Source organism: Typha latifolia, chromosome 4, assembly GCF_019914945.1.
Source record: "Typha latifolia isolate L0001 chromosome 4, TyphaL0001v2, whole genome shotgun sequence".
NCBI classification, from domain to species: domain Eukaryota; kingdom Viridiplantae; phylum Streptophyta; class Magnoliopsida; order Poales; family Typhaceae; genus Typha; species Typha latifolia.
In genome coordinates this window covers 13,275,905-13,292,920 of record NC_133089.1, presented here as the reverse complement: position 1 = coordinate 13,292,920, position 17,016 = coordinate 13,275,905, and the positions used below count along the sequence as shown (strand labels likewise).

The following is a 17,016-nucleotide window of genomic DNA, read 5'->3' as shown; positions in this document are numbered from 1 at the left end:
TAATTATCGCATATTAATATTATCCTTACTAAATGGACGGCCATGATTTAGTTGAATACCAACAAGCTTCATTTATTACTCTCATATATCCTTGTCACGAGATTCTCGCTCCTTGTCTCTTCGGGCATATTTAAGCTTCCCCAGCCGTCCGATTAAAAATTGAAGGTCGTGATGCTCATGTTCTAAATCGAACTCTTTTTTTCTTTTTGGTTCCCCGCGAATTATTTACTAGTCTTAATTAGCTAAAAGATGATCTAATCCCTAATCATTCACGTGGTACACCAGTGGGCCCTTACGCCGTCAGCTTTCCGTCACGATGGTCCTGGTCAAAGCTCTGAACGAACCTTCTCTTAACGGCGCCGTTAGTTTGGCGCCGAACACATGGCTTTGCCATACACGACACGCCACGTGCCTGTTGACCGTTGCATGACTACTTGCATCATCCTCACACCCCCCCTCCCCAGCCGCTACGCTCACCGCAGGTAAGATCACAGCCGAGCACAGTAGGAGTACAAAGTAGGAATCTCCTGCTCCGTTACGTGGTGAAAATAGGTTAGCTCCACTGGGAGGTGTTAGTACGCAACTCCGCTGCCTCTATAAGAAGGGGGAGAAAAGGAAAAGGAGGAAAAAAAAAAGAAAAAGAAAAAAATTCTCCGGGAGAGGCGCTTGTCGTATCTAATCTGTTCCATTCTCTCATTACTTTTTTCTCATTAACACCCTCGCTTTAGTAATAAATTATTAATATCCCCATCCCAACAACATCTCTCTCTAAAACGGTCTCCTTTGCTACCTTTTCCTTTGTTCTTTTTTGTGTTCCCACTTCCCACCATCCCCTCACACACACACACCCAGTGCTCAGTTTTGGTCTCTGAGATCTCTCTCTCTCTCTCTCTCTCTCTCTCTCTCTCTCTCCTATCTTCCATTCTTCTATCCAACCACCCTAGTGAAGCAAAAATTACAAATTAGTCCCTCCCCTGCATTCCCCCTGTCTGCGGAGCTACTAAGAAAATTCCATCTAAGCCCATTTGAGTAAAGTTCATATCAGACCACTCCATGAGCTTTTCAAAGCTTTGAAGAAGTTGCCATTCTTCGTCTCTACTCTCCTCAGTTGCCGTTAGCGCTGCGTGTTCTTGCTCACTTGGGTATGGAGAAGAAGCAGGGGTTCTTCTCGGCGTTAAAGGAGGAGGTCATAAGAGGGTTGTCTCCGGCGAGGTCGAGGGCGAAGAGCCCGGCAAAGAACGAGTCTTTCCGCCTCCCGCGGCGGCGGAAGGGTAGCCATGGTAGGAACCAGTCTCTAGGCAACATCCAGGAGGCCTTGATCTCGAGATCCGGGAGCCTTCGTCCTCTTGGGGAAGCGTTGGCGCCGCTCATGGAGGGGCCCGACCCGGACGCCGGAGGGGACGGCCGATGGGTCGCCGGGGACGGACGGAAGGAGGGGTGGGGCCACTGGGTCCGTGGGCAGCTCTCACGCGCGCCGTCCGTGTCCGGTGCTGGCGACGGCGGCGCCTCGTCGTCTTGCCGCCGCTCCGATCTCCGCCTCTTGCTTGGGGTCATGGGGGCTCCCCTGGCCCCCATTCACGTGTGCTACGGGGATCCACTTCCTCATCTAAGCATCAAGGATACCCCCATTGTGAGATCCATTTCTCCTTTTTCTAAGCTCCTTTGTCGTCAAGATCTTTGTTGGTTCGTTCAAGATGCGATTTTGATGTATTATTTTACACCTCTCGATGTTTCTCTGATAGTTAAAGATTTGATTTTTATGCATTTTGTGTTCCACATTGGATGTTTCTCTACGTACATTACCCTATGATTCAACTGGACCTGACTATGATTTAGATGCAAGTTTCGATTTTGATGCATTCATTCTTTGTGCACATTTGATATTTCGGTATTTGAACTGCGTACGATCCAGCCATTCTTTTCTCAAGATCTTTGGTTAAATGTTGGTAGGAGACCTCGTCGGCGCAGTACATCCTGCAGCAGTACACGGCGGCTTCGGGTGGCCTCAAGTTGCAGAGCTCGATCCGCAACGCCTACGCCATGGGCAAGGTGAGGATGGTGGCCTCCGAGTTCGAGACGGCGACGAAGGTCGTCAAGAACCGCGGCTCCTCCCGCTCCGTCGAGTCCGGCGGCTTCGTCCTCTGGCAGATGGCCCCCGACAAGTGGTACGTCGAGCTCGCCGTCGGCGGCAGCAAGGTCCACGCCGGCTCTAACGGCAAGCTCGTGTGGCGCCACACCCCCTGGCTCGGCACTCACGCCGCCAAGGGCCCCGTTCGACCCCTCCGCCGCGCTCTCCAGGTATATCCCAAATCCTTCCGCCGCTACTAATAACATTGAATTGCTTGAGAACTGCCGTTAGATTTGACCAACTTTTTCCAACTATTCGTCCAGGGTCTCGATCCATTGACCACCGCAAGCATGTTCGCCAACGCGCGCTGCATCGGGGAGAAGAAGGTCAATGGCGAGGATTGCTTCATCCTCAAGCTCTCCGCCGACCCCCAAACGCTCAAATCTCGCAGCGAGGGCCCCGCCGAGATCATCCGCCACGTGCTCTTCGGCTACTTCAGCCAGCGCACCGGGCTGCTCGTCCACATCGAGGACTCCCACCTCACCCGCATCCAATCCAACGCCGGCGGCGACGCCGTCTACTGGGAGACCACCATCAACTCCTTCCTCGACGATTACCGCCCGGTCGAAGGGGTCATGATCGCCCACGCCGGCCGCTCCGTGGTGACCCTCTTCCGGTTCGGGGAAATGGCCATGAGCCACACCAAGACGCGGATGGAGGAGGCTTGGACCATCGAGGAGGTGGCCTTCAACGTCCCGGGCCTATCCATGGATTGCTTCATCCCTCCCGCCGACATAAGGTGCGGGTCGATCAGCGAGACCTCCGAGCTGCCTCACGGCGACCGGGCGAAGGCCGGGGCGATCCACCGGGCGAGGGTTGCGGCGGTGGAGAAGCCACAGGATTCCGCCGACAGTAATAAGATCATATGGAGGGTTGAAGTCTAAATGTTTGATAAATTGCCGCAATGGTAACTTGTTCATACAAGTCTGTCAATCTAATTAACTGACTACTCTCAGTATGTAATGTAGGTTGTTAGTAGAGAGGGGGACAGAGCCCCTTGTCATACTCTGAAAGCAGAGAAGAAGATGAGATACTGGTAGATGGATTGGTTGGTTTTAGGGGTGTATAAAGGAGAGTGCTTTCTTCTCTCCTTGTCTTATTTTCCTATGTTATACTTCCCTATTATAAATGCTAGAAGAACTCCACCCTTGTGTTTGCTATCTTTCAAAATCTTTGCATCAATATTTTCTCTTTGTTTTTCTTTTGGGTCTTTTGGGTGACATTGGAGCATCTTCCTGGAGGTGGGGGACCAGAAGCTGAGAGAGTGTAGGAAGGAGGGAGAGGGTGATGTATGAGGGAGATGGGGGGAAGTGTTGGCTTCTGTGCAGGGCCTTATAATTTACCTTTATTGACCAAAGTACCAGGCCAAGTCCTCTTCTCCTCCTGCAATTAGGTTGGACCAGGGGCATGTGAAACATCATTGTTACAGCTAAGAGGCATGGGAGTTTGAAGCATCATTGTATTATTATTATTTTTTTCACTCAGGTTACAGCCATTATTTATTTATCTCTGTTACTCCTGTATTCAGGGCAGTCAATCTCATTGATGACCAGTAACTAGTTAGTGGTCATAAGATGGGAGGGGGGGCATTGGGTATGTGTACATTTCTTTAACTCAGTGGGAGGTAATGTGAGTCTGGGAAAAATATTTTGAGTTGTTTAATGAAATGAAAGAAAATGGCACCCCTCATGCAAAGGAGGTTTGTCTCATCTTTTCTAGTGCATGAGAATCATGCCAATTAGGGTTTTACTTCTTGTCTAGCTGCTCTTCAGTAATCTCCCTTTGTTTGTGTGAGGGAATCAAGCTTTACACATGAAAAGCAGTGTTAAGTTCAGTTGATCAAAGTATGAACTAAAAAACTCAGGTTAACGAGCTCCATCATCTGTGCCATATCACGATCATACTCTATAATTCAAACAGCTTAAGAGCGACTGCATGATAACGGAACAAATGCACCACCGCCTACATCAACCCTCTCTCGAATATAACATCAACCCTCTCTCGAATATAAGACCTAAATACACTTTGTCTTACGCATCACATCACGATCGCATTCTATCTACGCGTTATCACCAACTCAAGAAGCTTAAGAATGATTATAAATCAAAAGAGAGGAAGAGAGGAAAAGAAAAGAGTGACTTACATATATATGAGGCTTTAGACTTTAGGCTTTGGCCTTTAATTAGCTTCCTCCTATAGAGTGCCTGAATGAGAAAACCACTGCCTTGATGATGGCATGCACCTAGCTCCCATGATTGCAAACCTTTAATGATAACTACAAAGGTAAGAAGAATCCATCTTTATGCACCATGGAAGATTTTGGAGATCACCTGGGGACTTTTTGAAGTGAAAAGAATTAATGCAACCTAGAAATAGACTCAATAAAATTTCACAAACTTCCCTCTGCTTATTTATTTATCTCATGGTGAAGCCACTTTATGTCCTTATACAAAGGCTTTAGCTACTGCACTGTATGTATATATATTTATATAACATAGACTTAGTTATTGAGGAATGGGTGATCAAAGACATCACTATGTGAGACATTTGAGCTTGGCTTCTCCACCACTTCAGAGTTTCTAAGCCAGTAGGCTTGTGGAAAAGAGGAAGCACCAATTGGTACATCTTCCATCACCCATTCATGGCCCTTGGGGTAGTAGATCCCTGTCCTTGGATGAGGTACCCATGGAGTGGAGTTTGCCACTCTCCCATGGCTCCTCTTCACTTCATCAATTTGATCCTTGCCATGGATGAGCTCTTGGTAACTGTGGTTCAAGCTCTGCTTCTTTCTCCCTCCTCTGTGCAGTATTCATGGAGACATAGAGATGCGAAGTTATAATAATTATGCAAACAAAAGTTTATTGGAAGGAAAAGAAGACATAAGATGATTAAAATATATACCCCAACAGTGTAGTTGATTTCCCCAGCACTCTTCTATTCATTATTGAAGTCCAAAAAGCACTTTGATTGTAGCCTTGAGATGTATCAACTTGTAGTTGTTCTTGCGTCAGGTAGGATTGTTATGTCCTGGCCAACCCCTTATATATAGCATGAGCCAGCTCTAAGATTCACTTGTTAGATTACAAGTTAATCCAAAATCTTAAATTAGTTTAGTAATAGATTAACAATGTACCTTAAATCCTAAAAATATTTGCAAATATAAGTAAAGGTTATATAGAGAATTTGTGAGATTTGAATTTAAAGCCTCGATGCTTAATGCATCGCTAGAGATTATGCTAGATAACCAGTTAACCGAAAAGCTTAAATGAGTAGATAGTAGACCAACATTGCCCCTCTGACACCTTATCACACTAAAGAAATCATTTAGTAATTGGAACCATAATCTGGATTAGAGTATAATTTTAACATCTCAGGCATCTATTTCAGTAGCAAGAGATGGCAGGGAATCAAATTCTCTTGTTGAAGTGAGGATAGATGCTCTGAAACCTCGTTCCCAGAAACAATCTCCACACCTACGGTGCACACTTAAAGCAGCATTTGGATTGCTTTTTTCCTCTTTCCCTCATAGTAAACGAGGGTGACAACTTCCATCGATGGAAGGCATCCAAATAATGTCAAGCTCTCTCATCTTGGATTTGTCACCCTATTAGGAGTGGATAGCACTCGCGGATATTATTCTCGTCGTATCATTCTAATTTCTAGGGCTGTCAAACTAATCTAGCTGGCTCGAGCTCGGCTCGAAAGCTTAGTAAATAGCCAAATAATTCAATAAGAACTATTAATTTCTCTCTCCTAATTGAACGATTCAGATTAAATAATACCAAATAAAATTAAACTAATTGGTTAGTATGGAATCATTGCTCGAGTAAATAAGTAACATTCAATTTAGTTACATATTTGATTTGGTTTTATTAATCTTTCATGTGATTTAATAATTATTTGAAATAGGCTTGGATTTGCTTATTAAACAGTTTGAATATAGGCTCGGAATTGAAATTAATAAATTCAAGCTTGATCTTTAGCCTTGGCTTAAACTAATCTCAAGCCAAGTGGAGCAATGTTCGGCTCCATTACACCCCTGCCACTAATCACTCTCTTATTCTCTGACAAAGCCTATCACAAGTTAGTGTATGTGGAATTGTACTTGAGTCGGTTCTTTTGGTCTGTGGTAAGATCTTTTATAATAGTTATGTTTTTGGCTTGAGTGCATAGAAGAGGTTATTGATTTAATTGGATTGCCAACCAAGTTGGTTGGATTTTTCCCTTTTTCTTTTGTCTTTTAGAGTATTTGTGCAAAAGATTCGAAGACATGAGAGTTGAATGCTGAGTCACCGAGTTTCCTTTTCTTTAGCTGGTAAAGTAAGAGAGAATATTATTTCCACATGATCATTTCACACAACACCCTGCAGAGATGTTTCATGTTTCGGAATATTAGCAATCAACTTCAATTCCACTCAAGCTGGGTTAACTCAAGAAATCAAAAAAATATAAGCAGGTCCAAAATTTGGGGTTCGATTGTTTTCATAGCTCTCCCAACACCAGAGCTTTAATCAAAGATAAAGCAAAATAAGCTTGCTGTTTGTCTCAACATATGCGCGATGATAACAATCCAACTAAATTTGAGCAAGAGGATTCCAAATCTTGCACTCTGTCATCATTTAAGCTCCCCAAAGCTTGTTACACTTAACCAAAAAGTTCATTGCAATCGCAAATCAATGTGAGCCCAAAACACTAAAGAATAGCCCAGAAAGGTCAGCCAGCCGATTCCGCAGAGCAGGTTGAAGATAGCAAAGTATCATGAGGTGAGCACCTGAGGAGGTTCAGTTAGCTGCTGCAATGGCTAGAGTACAGCAGATGAGACTAAGGCTTGAAAAAGAAGTGTCTGCGGGAACCTTGCACTTCTGTTTCAGCGAACACATTCAGAACTTGAGTGCAGTTGTCCATGTCCCTTGGGAACTAGGGTGTTTAGTGACATGCCTGGTCCTCAGCTTCACTACCTTCCTTCCCAGAGCATTCCTTAGCCTGGTTGCATGCAAAAGTATGTCTTCTGGTGTTAAGTTCTTCACGCAGACCACCCGCTCGTTATGATTTTCTGCAATTGAGAAAAAAAAAAGCTCATCTTGATCAAACAATAATTGAAGTGATAATGCTTCCATTCCCTTTATTGCAAGCAACAAGAATTAAAAGTTCATATTAGCTAACTGAACGACAAAATATTGACACGCAAAGCCTGAAAGGCTGAAACAGAATGGAAAGCACAAAAAACAATTCAACAGATAGAAATATTTTCTGGTCTTCTATTTTTATGGGTGAAGAATATCAATTTCACAAGCTCAAAATTTGTAAGATTACAAATTAATGGAGTTATCTCAAAGCAGCCAATATATGAACGTGATAAAAAATTTGTTTGGCATGAGAACAATCTACCAGCAATTTTGCTTGTCTTATTTCCTTCATAAACCAAGGTTTCTAAATTTGCTGTCTGCAGTCAATATCCACCCAGTAGATTAGTCAGATAGTAATTGAAAACCTAAGTCATATTGACCTTCAAAAATGTCCTGAGTTGTGAAATTCGACTTGACACTGATTAGTAACAACTACTAAGCAGCTAGTGGAGGATTCTTAAACAAGAACCGCAGCCTTCTTAAGTCATTAAAGGTTTTGCAAGAAAACAAGTACTTAAATGATAAGCTTTCCAAGCTATAACCCTATAATATATGAAAGGAAGAAAGAAAGAGATCTTACTGTAAAAGCCCTTTAAGTGAGGATGCTGACCCTGAATGAGTTCTGCAACAACCTCTAGCTGTGGATTCTTTGCCTTATATGCTGGTACATGAGTTTCCATAAAAGCCCTGTTATATAAGCTGTAAGCATCTAAGTATCTATAGAATGTTCATTTTTTATACAAGATATAAGCCATAACCCTTATATAGTTTATAGCAAGTCATACACAAGAAGAAGCACGAAGCCACAAACATCACTTAACTGCTTACATCACTTACTGCTTACTAAAACATGCATTGCATACAAGCTATTGTAGTGTCTATAAATTGGTGAAATTAGACAAGAAATCTGTAAGATCATTGATCTATTGTTAGTGTGTTTCACAATTCTGAAGTTCATTTGTCATAGTTAATGGAGAATCATAAGAATAAGAAAATCAATATTTTTACCACCATGTGATCAAAAAGTTGCAGAATAAGGTTTACTTGATTAAACATGACATACTGTTGTTGTAATTTGTGGCCCATATTTTTTTTTTCTGAAGCCTGAATAATGGATCATCCTTAGAACAATCAGAGTGATATTTATGTTACTAACATATACTGTCGTAGTGAAATTGGCATAATCTAAAGAAAATCACCACGGTTCATGACTCTTTGCCTTCAATCTTACACTAACACAATAGTACTATTTACCTTAGTTTGCAAGAGAGAGAGAAGTAGATCCAACAATGTAAACATCCTCAATTGAGTGAAGAGCAAAAGGATGACATTTATAAGTCAGACCTGCTAAACTACATGCAGTAATCAGGTATAGGTAAGGAAGATAACTATAGGTTAATTATTAAATCTGGTTACCTAGACTAGGACAATTTTAACTTTGGCACTTCATTCAGTGAGTCATAAGAGCTATATTATCTTTAGATATCCCATTCAAAATCTTGGCTACTAAGAGCCAGTGTTAGTGTATAAAAGCCAAGTAACCATACCTCACAACATATGATGACTTGAGATGAGAGACGAGAGTTGAGGATGAAGAAACCATTAAGCATGGCTCAATTAATTCCCTTTCAAGTGGTTAAATTTGTAAATTGGGAAAATGGGAGAGTATAAAGTAAAAAATAATCAAATATATAGACATCCGTATGGACTAAATGGATGAATCTTTTTGCAAATAACCCAAAAAATTGAGTCGATCATTGAATGAATCCAAAGGAGGAGTTTTCTTTCCTCCAGAAAGTAAAATGTAGGTGAATATTTGCAAAATCCCAAAAGACAATTGTTTTTAAAAAATAGGATTTTCAGTTAGTTCTCGTGAGATAATGATAATGGGAACAATGTCAGAAAAATACTAAGGTGACTACTGTAACCTCCAGCAACGCCTTTTACTATGCCTTCTACATATCACCTCCACAGCGAGTGTGTGATTCAATTAATGATACCATTCATTAAAATGTGACATGTACATGGATGTTTAATCAGCTGTTTTGACATGTATACCAACTTATTTATAATGAAAGTACAGCTCAAACACATAAAAATGTGATTGCCCTTCAAAAATTAAGATTGTATATAAATTTTAAGAAGCAATTCTTCCTGGATGGATAGACATTCATGATTTGTAAGTCCGTTTACTTCGAAAGTATAGAAGATATACCTGATTCCCCTGCTGCTTCCTCCCCAGTCACAATAGCTTACTACCAGCTTTTGAAGTTGCCAAACACCTCTCAATGCCATCCCAAGGCTCAAAACATACAATGGAAGAAGGTAAATAAAATCGACTCTGCACAACAGAAAAGAATTTAAACAACTTTGCAACAGAGTTGAAATGCCAATAAATTGGAAGTACTTAACCAATTGCTTCTACCACAAAGTAGTAACTTGACCAGCAAAGCAAACATTGTTCTCCAATTTATCTCACATTTTCCGCATCGATAACATTTCAAAAGATTCCGTAAAACTTGTCGATTTAGGAAAAGAAACACTTTTTTTCACCCCCTTCAGATAGATGGAACATAAAGAGAAAAGAACTGAAATCGAAGGACGAAGTGGAGAACATACGATGGCAATGGTGGGCGAAATGAGCAACCACTAACACCACCAAGCTGACGCTAAGAGATCAAAGATTACGAGAAGTTCCAGGAGAAATCTTTACCTGGTTGTGAGAGAGAAGGGGAAGTTCCACTAAACCCAGTCCCAGGGGAATAGCAAGAGTGAGTTTAAATGCGAACTCAACCCGCCCGAATCCGAACGGATACGGGTTTAGGGTTTCTATGTGGGTTTTTACTGGATCTTTTGCTTTTATGCCCCTCAAAAATCCCCTATTTGCATCTTGATCGGCAGGATGCTTGATAAAAATATAAATACTCTTATAATAAAATGTATAGTATTTTTGATAAATTTTTAAATTTTTTTTAATAATATTATATGCTATAATGATACATGAACATATATTTAGATGAAAAATATTTCAACCCATATTGGTAGATATACAGGACCATTTGGATACTTAAAAATAAAAAACAATATATAGAGATAAATTGAGCCATGATTTATATTTTCTAAGTATAAGAAAGGACATCAATTCCGGATCTACGTGAGAACGGTCCGAATCCAATATCCAAACCGATCTTCACCTCCACTTCACGTCCCCATAGAGCGTAGATAGGAGGAGAGAAGCAAAAAAAGAAGAAGAGAGAATTAAGACGAGCAATGAGGGGCGGCGGCGAGAGAGCGCGAGCTCTCCTCCTCCACCATTCCCTTCGCTCTCGCCTTTCCAATTCCTTGCCGCCGTACCCAGAAACCTACATCCGATCCCATCTCTTCTCCTCAAAGTCCAAGAACCCCTCCTCCTCATCCATTTACTCCTCTTCGATTTGTTCTTCTTCTTCTACTACTACTTCTAATACCAGGAATGGGCTCGTCGGGTGGTACCTCCGCATGATCGAATCGCGGCCCGTGCTCACCAAGAGCCTCACCGCCGGGGCCATCTTTACGGCTGCAGATGTCTCGTGCCAGGTTTGTTCTATCGTTATAAATCCCATCTTTCTTGTAAAAGTTGGATTTTTATCGGGGAATTGGACTTCCTAGGTAATTGGAACGGTGGTTTCTGAGTCTGCTACTTGTGTTAGGGTTTAATTGAATAGGTATGGATTACGCGCGTTTGTTTGTTGATACTTCATCTAAGTGGGAAGTTACAACTTCTTGCTGCATTTCGTAGTCCGTATATCGCCATCTTATTTTATATATTCTCCATGTAGCTTACAGTGCTGAGACCGGGATAAGGTTGTATCCATCATGTTGAGTACGCCATTGTTCTTAGCTCCAGAAAGTGAATTCAAAATTGTTTCTTATTGGGCTCATGTTTGTATCTTGCTTGAACCAAATCTGACCCTTTTATATACCTAGAAAGAGAAATCTGAATTGTCAATTCTATGCTATAGACTTGTATAAGAATATTATTTTGTCCTGGATCAAGTTGGATCATAGATGGCCAACGAATAGTTATGCTAAATTAATGCAGAAAAATAATGAATGTACACCTGTTTTATTTTCCATTAATGTTGATTATACTTTCAATTATCTTTATCTGAGCAATTTGAGGATTTCTTTGGGAGGATTGGAGGCTGGTATTTTAGGTTGCAAGACAGATATCATAGAACCAAGTCAACTTCATTAGATTGGTATTTCTGTGAGAGGATTTCTTCTTAGTCATATGCCAGATGCATTTGTAATTGTAGTGGAATCAGACAATGCTTGATCTTCTTCGGAGTTGTTCTTGTCAGAATGTGAAATATTTTACTGCTGTGGGTGTAGTAGGATCTGGATAATCAATAATAAATTATCTGATGGATTAAAAAAGAAGTTGTATTTGTTTATTAAATGGATTGGAGGTGGTCTGTAATCACAATATCCAATTATAAATGGATTTTTGAAGCTCTGATATTTTTGAGACAGACAATACAAAGATATAAGCACATGTGCCTATCTATCTTTCTAGAGAGTTCATATATATATATATATAATATTCTTGTTCAAGGCTATAATATCTTTTCATGTATAATTTTGTTTACTAATTATATCCCTTAGAGTTTCTTTTATGTTTGTCTTACTTTTGGCTTCTTTCTACAGGGATACCTTTCAGTTTTATTCTACTACATTTCTTCATTCTTATGAATTTTATGAGATAGTATGATTTGATGCAGTTGTACATGTATATTGCAAAGATAGAAACTTTGCACCTTAAATTAGTCGAGTTTGTTTCTATTTGACCTGGTCCAATATCTGGTACAGATTTGTACTAAGTCTGGATCTGCCGACTATCAAATGGGCTATATATAGATCAGGAAATTACATAGCGGTAGAACTTTCAGTATCTAAGCTGAATTTTTCCAAGTCTGAGTATGATTACTCTGTTGTGAAGATGCTTCATATGCAAAAGTGGTCAGATAGCAAATTAAGTCTAAGTTATACTTACAGTGAATGCCATTTAGCTAAAAATAGAAATTTGATGCATGGTCCACACTTCCCTATTTTTTTTAAACTTAAATATTAAAAACTGGTGTTTCTCCACATGAACTTTCTCCTCTCTGACTATGGTATATTTCTTATCAGATGATCACATTTGGGCCTGATGATCCTCTTGATTTAATAAGAACACTGCGTATGGCTGGTTATGGGATGCTGATTTCAGGACCTTCATTGCATCTATGGTTTAATTTTGTGTCGAAAATTCTTCCAAAACGGGATGTAATCACTACCTTTAAGAAGATGTTTCTTGGGCAAGCCATTTATGGGCCTATAATTAACATAGTTTTCTTCTCACTAAATGCAGCAGTTCAAGGTAATATCTGTTTCCTCCACTGCAACATAAGCAGACTGAGACTTCACATGAACTAATTAGAGAAAATAATAATGTTATATTGATAGTTTCACACGGGTAGCTTTATTAGAATTTTGCATTTAGCATGAACAACTTTTACAACAGCCAAGCTTTTACACAAGTCTTTAGGGGCAGCTAGCTGTATCTATATGAATAAAACCATTTTCAGTAGAGAAAATGAACATGCTAAACATTCAGCCCCCTCTTCCCATTATTTTCCCTAACAGAGGAAAACAAGCTAATGGCCTAAGAGTTGAGTGTGCTATTTCTACACAGAATTGCATCTAAATTTTGGGTTTTCTGGAACTTGCTATATTACCTACTTTCAAGTCTTTCAATTTTGTAGAATCTTTGATTTTGCTCATAAAAGTTATGTAGCTTTTGAGCTAGTCACTGTTATTCTACGTTACCATGCAAAGAAGAACGTAAGGGAAAACAATGGTCTAGTTGTTCTACGTTCTTCACTGACTACATGAGTGCACTCGTTGGTATTTAGCAACCAATAGCCAATACATGGAAGTGCTGGTGAAAAATTGGTTTGGTGCTAGTGATATAGGATTTCATAAGAAAATATGTGGACTCAACAAGTTGCATCTTTATAGTGCATTTATGAAATTGATGATTTGGGTTATGCTTTTATATTGAGTCTTGAAAATTTTGCACCATAGAATATGTCAGATTCTTTTGCCATTCATTTGCTAAGCTGTTGTGTAATTTTTGTTGAACTATCATAAAAAGTGATTATACTATGTAGAGTCAGTAGATGCATGTGAAATCCTGCACTCTGTTTGCTCACCATATAGAAGGGGGAAGAAAGATAGATTAATTAGGTGGGATTTTATTGGTGCTTAAGTATATCCAATATTATGTTTAATTGAGGTGTATCCAATGACTACTTTGGATAAAGTTGAAAATGTTCTTTTTCCATCAAATTCCGAATATATTGTAGAAAATTGTGAAAAGGAGAATTGTCGGAGACGTTTGGTTTATTGCCTCTACTTATCCACTATAGAAAATGAGAGGCTGGATAGAAACCCCTCGATTTTTCTAGGTTGAACAAAATTTATGCATTGATAAGCTCCTCTTATTGGCTTTTCCAAATGGCAATTTATGCGCTCTAATATGTCAGCAATATATATATATATATATATATATTCCTTTTTTTTTTGCACGCATTAGTTTCTTATTTGGTATCAACCTTAGGTGAAACAATTGCTGAAATCATTGCCAGATTGAAGAGGGATTTGATACCGGCACTGAAAAGTGGGCTTATGTACTGGCCTGTGTGTGACTTTATCACTTTCAAATTTATTCCCATCCGTCTACAGGTAAAATCTATCACTTTCAAATTTATTCCCATCCGTCTACAGGTAAAATCTGATGTTCTTTTCAATATCGAGTGATCTGCTTGTATCAATTTTAATGCTTATTACTATTGGTTAAGACAAATTCTCCTTCCAGCCACTAGTGAGCAATTCATTCTCATTTCTTTGGACCATTTACATCACCTACATGGCAAGCTTAGCAAAACCAAGTCTGGAAAAGATCACAGATGATGATTGACTCCATTGGACTGAATAATCGCCCCACCATTTGAATCGCATACATGGCAGCTTTACAGAAACCAAGTGCTGGAAGGAGCACAACTCAATGGCTTCACGTGACCAAATTATCAACCGAGTGACCTCTAACAATACAAGTAGCAGCATTGACTTGACTTTGTATTCATTTTCTGGAGAAGTTGAATTTTTCTACAGATCAAGAATGTCACAATAGTATCAGTTTTTCATTTTATAAATTCTCAAGAATCTAAGCACCTTTATTGTTTGGACTACCTTATCAAGTTAGAGCTATCAAAATCAAATGAGCAATGAGGAACCAGTTGATGAATTTCTGCTTTATGTTTATGGAGTACGACATGTTCTTTCTTGAAATAAATATCTGACTGGCAAGGTATTTCAATATAAGGCCATAATAAAACTTAAGCTGATACAGTTATCTTCATCATCTTTCCTGTTGATTGAGTGCAAATAAAGTAGCTTCATTTAGAAGTTTATAAGTGCACTAGTGCCGCTTCTTCTTTTGTTATTATCAATGATGCTTGCTTTTGCTTTTGATTCTAAGGATCTTAGAGGTAACTCAAAAGAGCTGTCTGGAGGATAAATAGAAGGAAGTGATGATTCTTGATAGTTGATATATCTTATGATTATGGTTGAAGACTAACACCAGTCACTTGGTCAGTGAAAGGAACTACCTAACCTGATAAGAATATTTGTGATGACTAATGGGGTCTAAAACCAGTTTAAAATATGTCAAACAGCATGAAATAATTGAAGTTGCTCTTACTGCTTAGATTTCCTCTTTATTACTCTTATTTGTTTTATCTTTATTGTTTTAATGGAATCACTAGCGGCAATTCATGAGATTGCAGAAATTTCACTAATATTTTCTTTTTCATGAATAGACATTTTTTTTGTGGATAAGAAGTGGGCTTGGCCCAGTTATATTTATTAGGGAGAATGTGCAACTCTGTTCAGGTCTTCATGTCTAAGAAGCCCTTGGAGCCTATGCACTGCTGCAATATTTGAACATAATAATGAGAAGTTTGTTCTAGAGTCAGATTCACAGATTTGTCAGCAATAAGTTGATCCTCATCGAAAAGTATAATTGAGAAGATACAATGCCTATTCAGGAGAACCCCTCGGACTCCCGTATTTGTTTTGACTCCTTTTCTGCCTCCTCTCGTTGTAAGTATTAGGGCTTTTGCCCTGTTTTTTAAGAGAAGATTTACTCTTTTTGTCTGTCTCTGTGTGAATGGTGCCTTTTTTAATCCCCTGTAAATAATGTTAAAATATTTTTCAAAGTTCTTACGTATAGAGAAAGAGGAGAAAAAAAGAGAGATAGTTAGGCTACAGACTTTACATTAAAGTTTGTAAAAGTTTTAACCCCTTTTTAGCCAATTGAATGTGCATTCGGAAACACTAATCCCAAGATAGAGAGAGAAAGTAAGTTCTAATTTTCTTCTCGAGACTGAGATTTAGAATTCCAAAACTGTAAGTCACTAAAGAAATGCTAAATATTTTTCTAAATATTTGACATTTAATTTGTAGTCTTTATATATAAAGACTTGTACCAAATTGATCCGCACAACTTGGCATGCCTCCTATCCAAGAACTTTATCATGTCATGTTCATACTTAAACTTTGGTGGAGCCAAGGAGGATGTATTAATCCATCTTGCGTCATGCCCTCATTAATATCAAAGCTGTGCAACTTGAGACCGCCTGATTCAGTTGAAGATGAAGAAAAGCTTGTTCCAGATTCTGAACTAAATGAAGTCTCTTGCTTCCTCTTTTGAATTATGCTGCTTCCAGTTGCTAGTGTTAGCTTTAATTCATTCTCTTCATCTACTCTATCATCTTTTCCAATACACTTTTCTGCTGGGAGTTCAAGATCAAGTCTCCCATGAGGCCTCCTCTTGTCTGAGTAATTATAACATGGTTGATTCAAACTTGTATCATTCTCTGCATTCCATGTTCCAACGTCGGTTTCGGTGTTTGTAGATGCCTGCTGCCTCTTGCCATTCAACATATCACTCATTAGTAGCCTCTGAACGCGGTAAAGACGGTGGAGTTCCTGCACCTAAAGTTAGCATGCAAAAAATTACCAGAATTTTGAGCAACTTAGACATGATGAAACACCTCTGATACTTACCTGCTGACGGAATGTTTCTTCATGCTTTAACATTCCCATCTTCATGTATTCCTTGTTGTAGTTTAGATATCTCTCCATTTTTTTATTTAATCAATCCAGATTGATCTGCAGTCGATGTTATATTGTATACTGGAATAGAGGAAATATTCACTCGATCACATTCATCTATCTCTTCTTATGTGTATTTTTGATGTCCATAAGATTCTTTTACCTCCTTTGGCCCCTTAACCTGCATGTATTCAGATTATAGGTCATTGATATATGATCAATACTGGTATAGTGAACAAATGACAATGATGATAGTATAGTCTGGATGAGTTAAAAGACCAATTTATGGTGGAGAATCGGATGCCTACATCAAACATCTTTCCTTGACATCATAACTGGAAATTTTTGATACAAAAGTGTATACTAGATATCAGGTTGGCTGGTATGTGCCATATAGTATTCACTTGCTCAAAAATGTTGATATAGAAAGATCTCATCATTTATGATCTGGGGAAAGATGCAGGAACTATTGGTTGATCTAAAACAATAAATCAGATGTAAAAAATTAGCAAGTTTGTCTGCTGACAGCAAATTTATGGAGGTAGTCAGAAGTCTAAGCAA

General features: G+C 39.3%; 4 protein-coding genes across 10 annotated transcripts; 2 read left to right on the top strand and 2 right to left on the bottom strand.

Annotated features, from left to right (window-relative positions):
- Window positions 1–620: 620 nt before the first annotated feature.
- LOC140787002 (uncharacterized) lies at window positions 621–3,298 on the top strand. Its single transcript, XM_073135735.1, has 3 exons — window positions 621–1,630; window positions 1,951–2,298; window positions 2,392–3,298. The coding sequence occupies exons 1-3, from the start codon at window positions 1,145–1,147 to the stop codon at window positions 3,010–3,012; spliced, it is 1,455 nt and encodes a 484-aa protein (XP_072991836.1). The 5' UTR covers window positions 621–1,144; the 3' UTR covers window positions 3,013–3,298.
- A 3,180-nt stretch (window positions 3,299–6,478) lies between these two features.
- Window positions 6,479–10,010, bottom strand: LOC140787000 (large ribosomal subunit protein mL43-like). Of its 3 annotated transcripts, none has more exons than XM_073135730.1 (4): window positions 9,968–10,010; window positions 9,470–9,595; window positions 7,835–7,941; window positions 6,479–7,181 (listed from the first exon to the last, which is right to left on the bottom strand). In XM_073135730.1, the coding sequence occupies exons 2-4, from the start codon at window positions 9,547–9,549 to the stop codon at window positions 7,009–7,011; spliced, it is 360 nt and encodes a 119-aa protein (XP_072991831.1). In that variant the 5' UTR covers window positions 9,550–9,595; window positions 9,968–10,010; the 3' UTR covers window positions 6,479–7,008. The 3 variants fall into 3 exon arrangements, with proteins under 3 accessions (XP_072991831.1, XP_072991830.1, XP_072991829.1); XM_073135729.1 differs by having other exon boundaries at window positions 9,874–9,998; XM_073135728.1 differs by having other exon boundaries at window positions 6,862–7,181; window positions 7,835–7,953; window positions 9,874–9,996.
- Window positions 10,011–10,410: 400 nt separating this feature from the next.
- Window positions 10,411–16,591, top strand: LOC140787100 (uncharacterized). 4 transcript variants are annotated; one of them, XR_012108749.1, is made up of 5 exons: window positions 10,463–10,830; window positions 12,427–12,655; window positions 13,898–14,022; window positions 15,232–15,441; window positions 16,257–16,591. XR_012108749.1 is itself a non-coding variant. In XM_073135864.1 (4 exons), the coding sequence occupies exons 1-4, from the start codon at window positions 10,525–10,527 to the stop codon at window positions 14,255–14,257; spliced, it is 762 nt and encodes a 253-aa protein (XP_072991965.1). In that variant the 5' UTR covers window positions 10,411–10,524; the 3' UTR covers window positions 14,258–14,584. The 4 variants fall into 4 exon arrangements, 3 of the variants coding, with proteins under 3 accessions (XP_072991965.1, XP_072991966.1, XP_072991964.1); XM_073135864.1 differs by lacking the exons at window positions 15,232–15,441; window positions 16,257–16,591 and adding an exon at window positions 14,156–14,584 and having other exon boundaries at window positions 10,411–10,830; XM_073135865.1 differs by lacking the exon at window positions 16,257–16,591 and having other exon boundaries at window positions 15,232–15,495.
- Window positions 15,701–16,549, bottom strand: LOC140787101 (uncharacterized). Of its 2 annotated transcripts, none has more exons than XM_073135868.1 (2): window positions 16,408–16,549; window positions 15,701–16,329 (listed from the first exon to the last, which is right to left on the bottom strand). In XM_073135868.1, the coding sequence occupies exons 1-2, from the start codon at window positions 16,483–16,485 to the stop codon at window positions 15,874–15,876; spliced, it is 534 nt and encodes a 177-aa protein (XP_072991969.1). In that variant the 5' UTR covers window positions 16,486–16,549; the 3' UTR covers window positions 15,701–15,873. The 2 variants fall into 2 exon arrangements, with proteins under 2 accessions (XP_072991969.1, XP_072991968.1); XM_073135867.1 differs by having other exon boundaries at window positions 15,701–16,335; window positions 16,408–16,548.
- Window positions 16,592–17,016: the final 425 nt, after the last annotated feature.

What these genes read in the sequence shown, in the direction of transcription:
- LOC140787101 (XM_073135867.1), bottom strand. Translation starts at nt 16,485, where the DNA reads ATGGAGAGATATCTAAACTACAACAAGGAATACATGAAGATGGGAATG. An exon ending in AAGAAACATTCCGTCAGCAG is followed by an intron (nt 16,336 to 16,407) that starts GTAAGTATCAGA and finishes TGCTAACTTTAG; the next exon opens with GTGCAGGAACTCCACCGTCT.
- LOC140787002 (XM_073135735.1), top strand. Translation starts at nt 1,145, where the DNA reads ATGGAGAAGAAGCAGGGGTTCTTCTCGGCGTTAAAGGAGGAGGTCATA. An exon ending in GCATCAAGGATACCCCCATT is followed by an intron (nt 1,631 to 1,950) that starts GTGAGATCCATT and finishes AAATGTTGGTAG; the next exon opens with GAGACCTCGTCGGCGCAGTA. An exon ending in CCCTCCGCCGCGCTCTCCAG is followed by an intron (nt 2,299 to 2,391) that starts GTATATCCCAAA and finishes CTATTCGTCCAG; the next exon opens with GGTCTCGATCCATTGACCAC.
- LOC140787100 (XM_073135863.1), top strand. Translation starts at nt 10,525, where the DNA reads ATGAGGGGCGGCGGCGAGAGAGCGCGAGCTCTCCTCCTCCACCATTCC. An exon ending in ACTAAATGCAGCAGTTCAAG is followed by an intron (nt 12,656 to 13,897) that starts GTAATATCTGTT and finishes TATCAACCTTAG; the next exon opens with GTGAAACAATTGCTGAAATC. An exon ending in TTATTCCCATCCGTCTACAG is followed by an intron (nt 14,065 to 14,155) that starts GTAAAATCTGAT and finishes TTCTCCTTCCAG; the next exon opens with CCACTAGTGAGCAATTCATT.
- LOC140787000 (XM_073135728.1), bottom strand. Translation starts at nt 9,549, where the DNA reads ATGGCATTGAGAGGTGTTTGGCAACTTCAAAAGCTGGTAGTAAGCTAT. An exon ending in GGAAGCAGCAGGGGAATCAG is followed by an intron (nt 7,954 to 9,469) that starts GTATATCTTCTA and finishes AGATGCTTACAG; the next exon opens with CTTATATAACAGGGCTTTTA. An exon ending in TCACTTAAAGGGCTTTTACA is followed by an intron (nt 7,182 to 7,834) that starts GTAAGATCTCTT and finishes TCTCAATTGCAG; the next exon opens with AAAATCATAACGAGCGGGTG.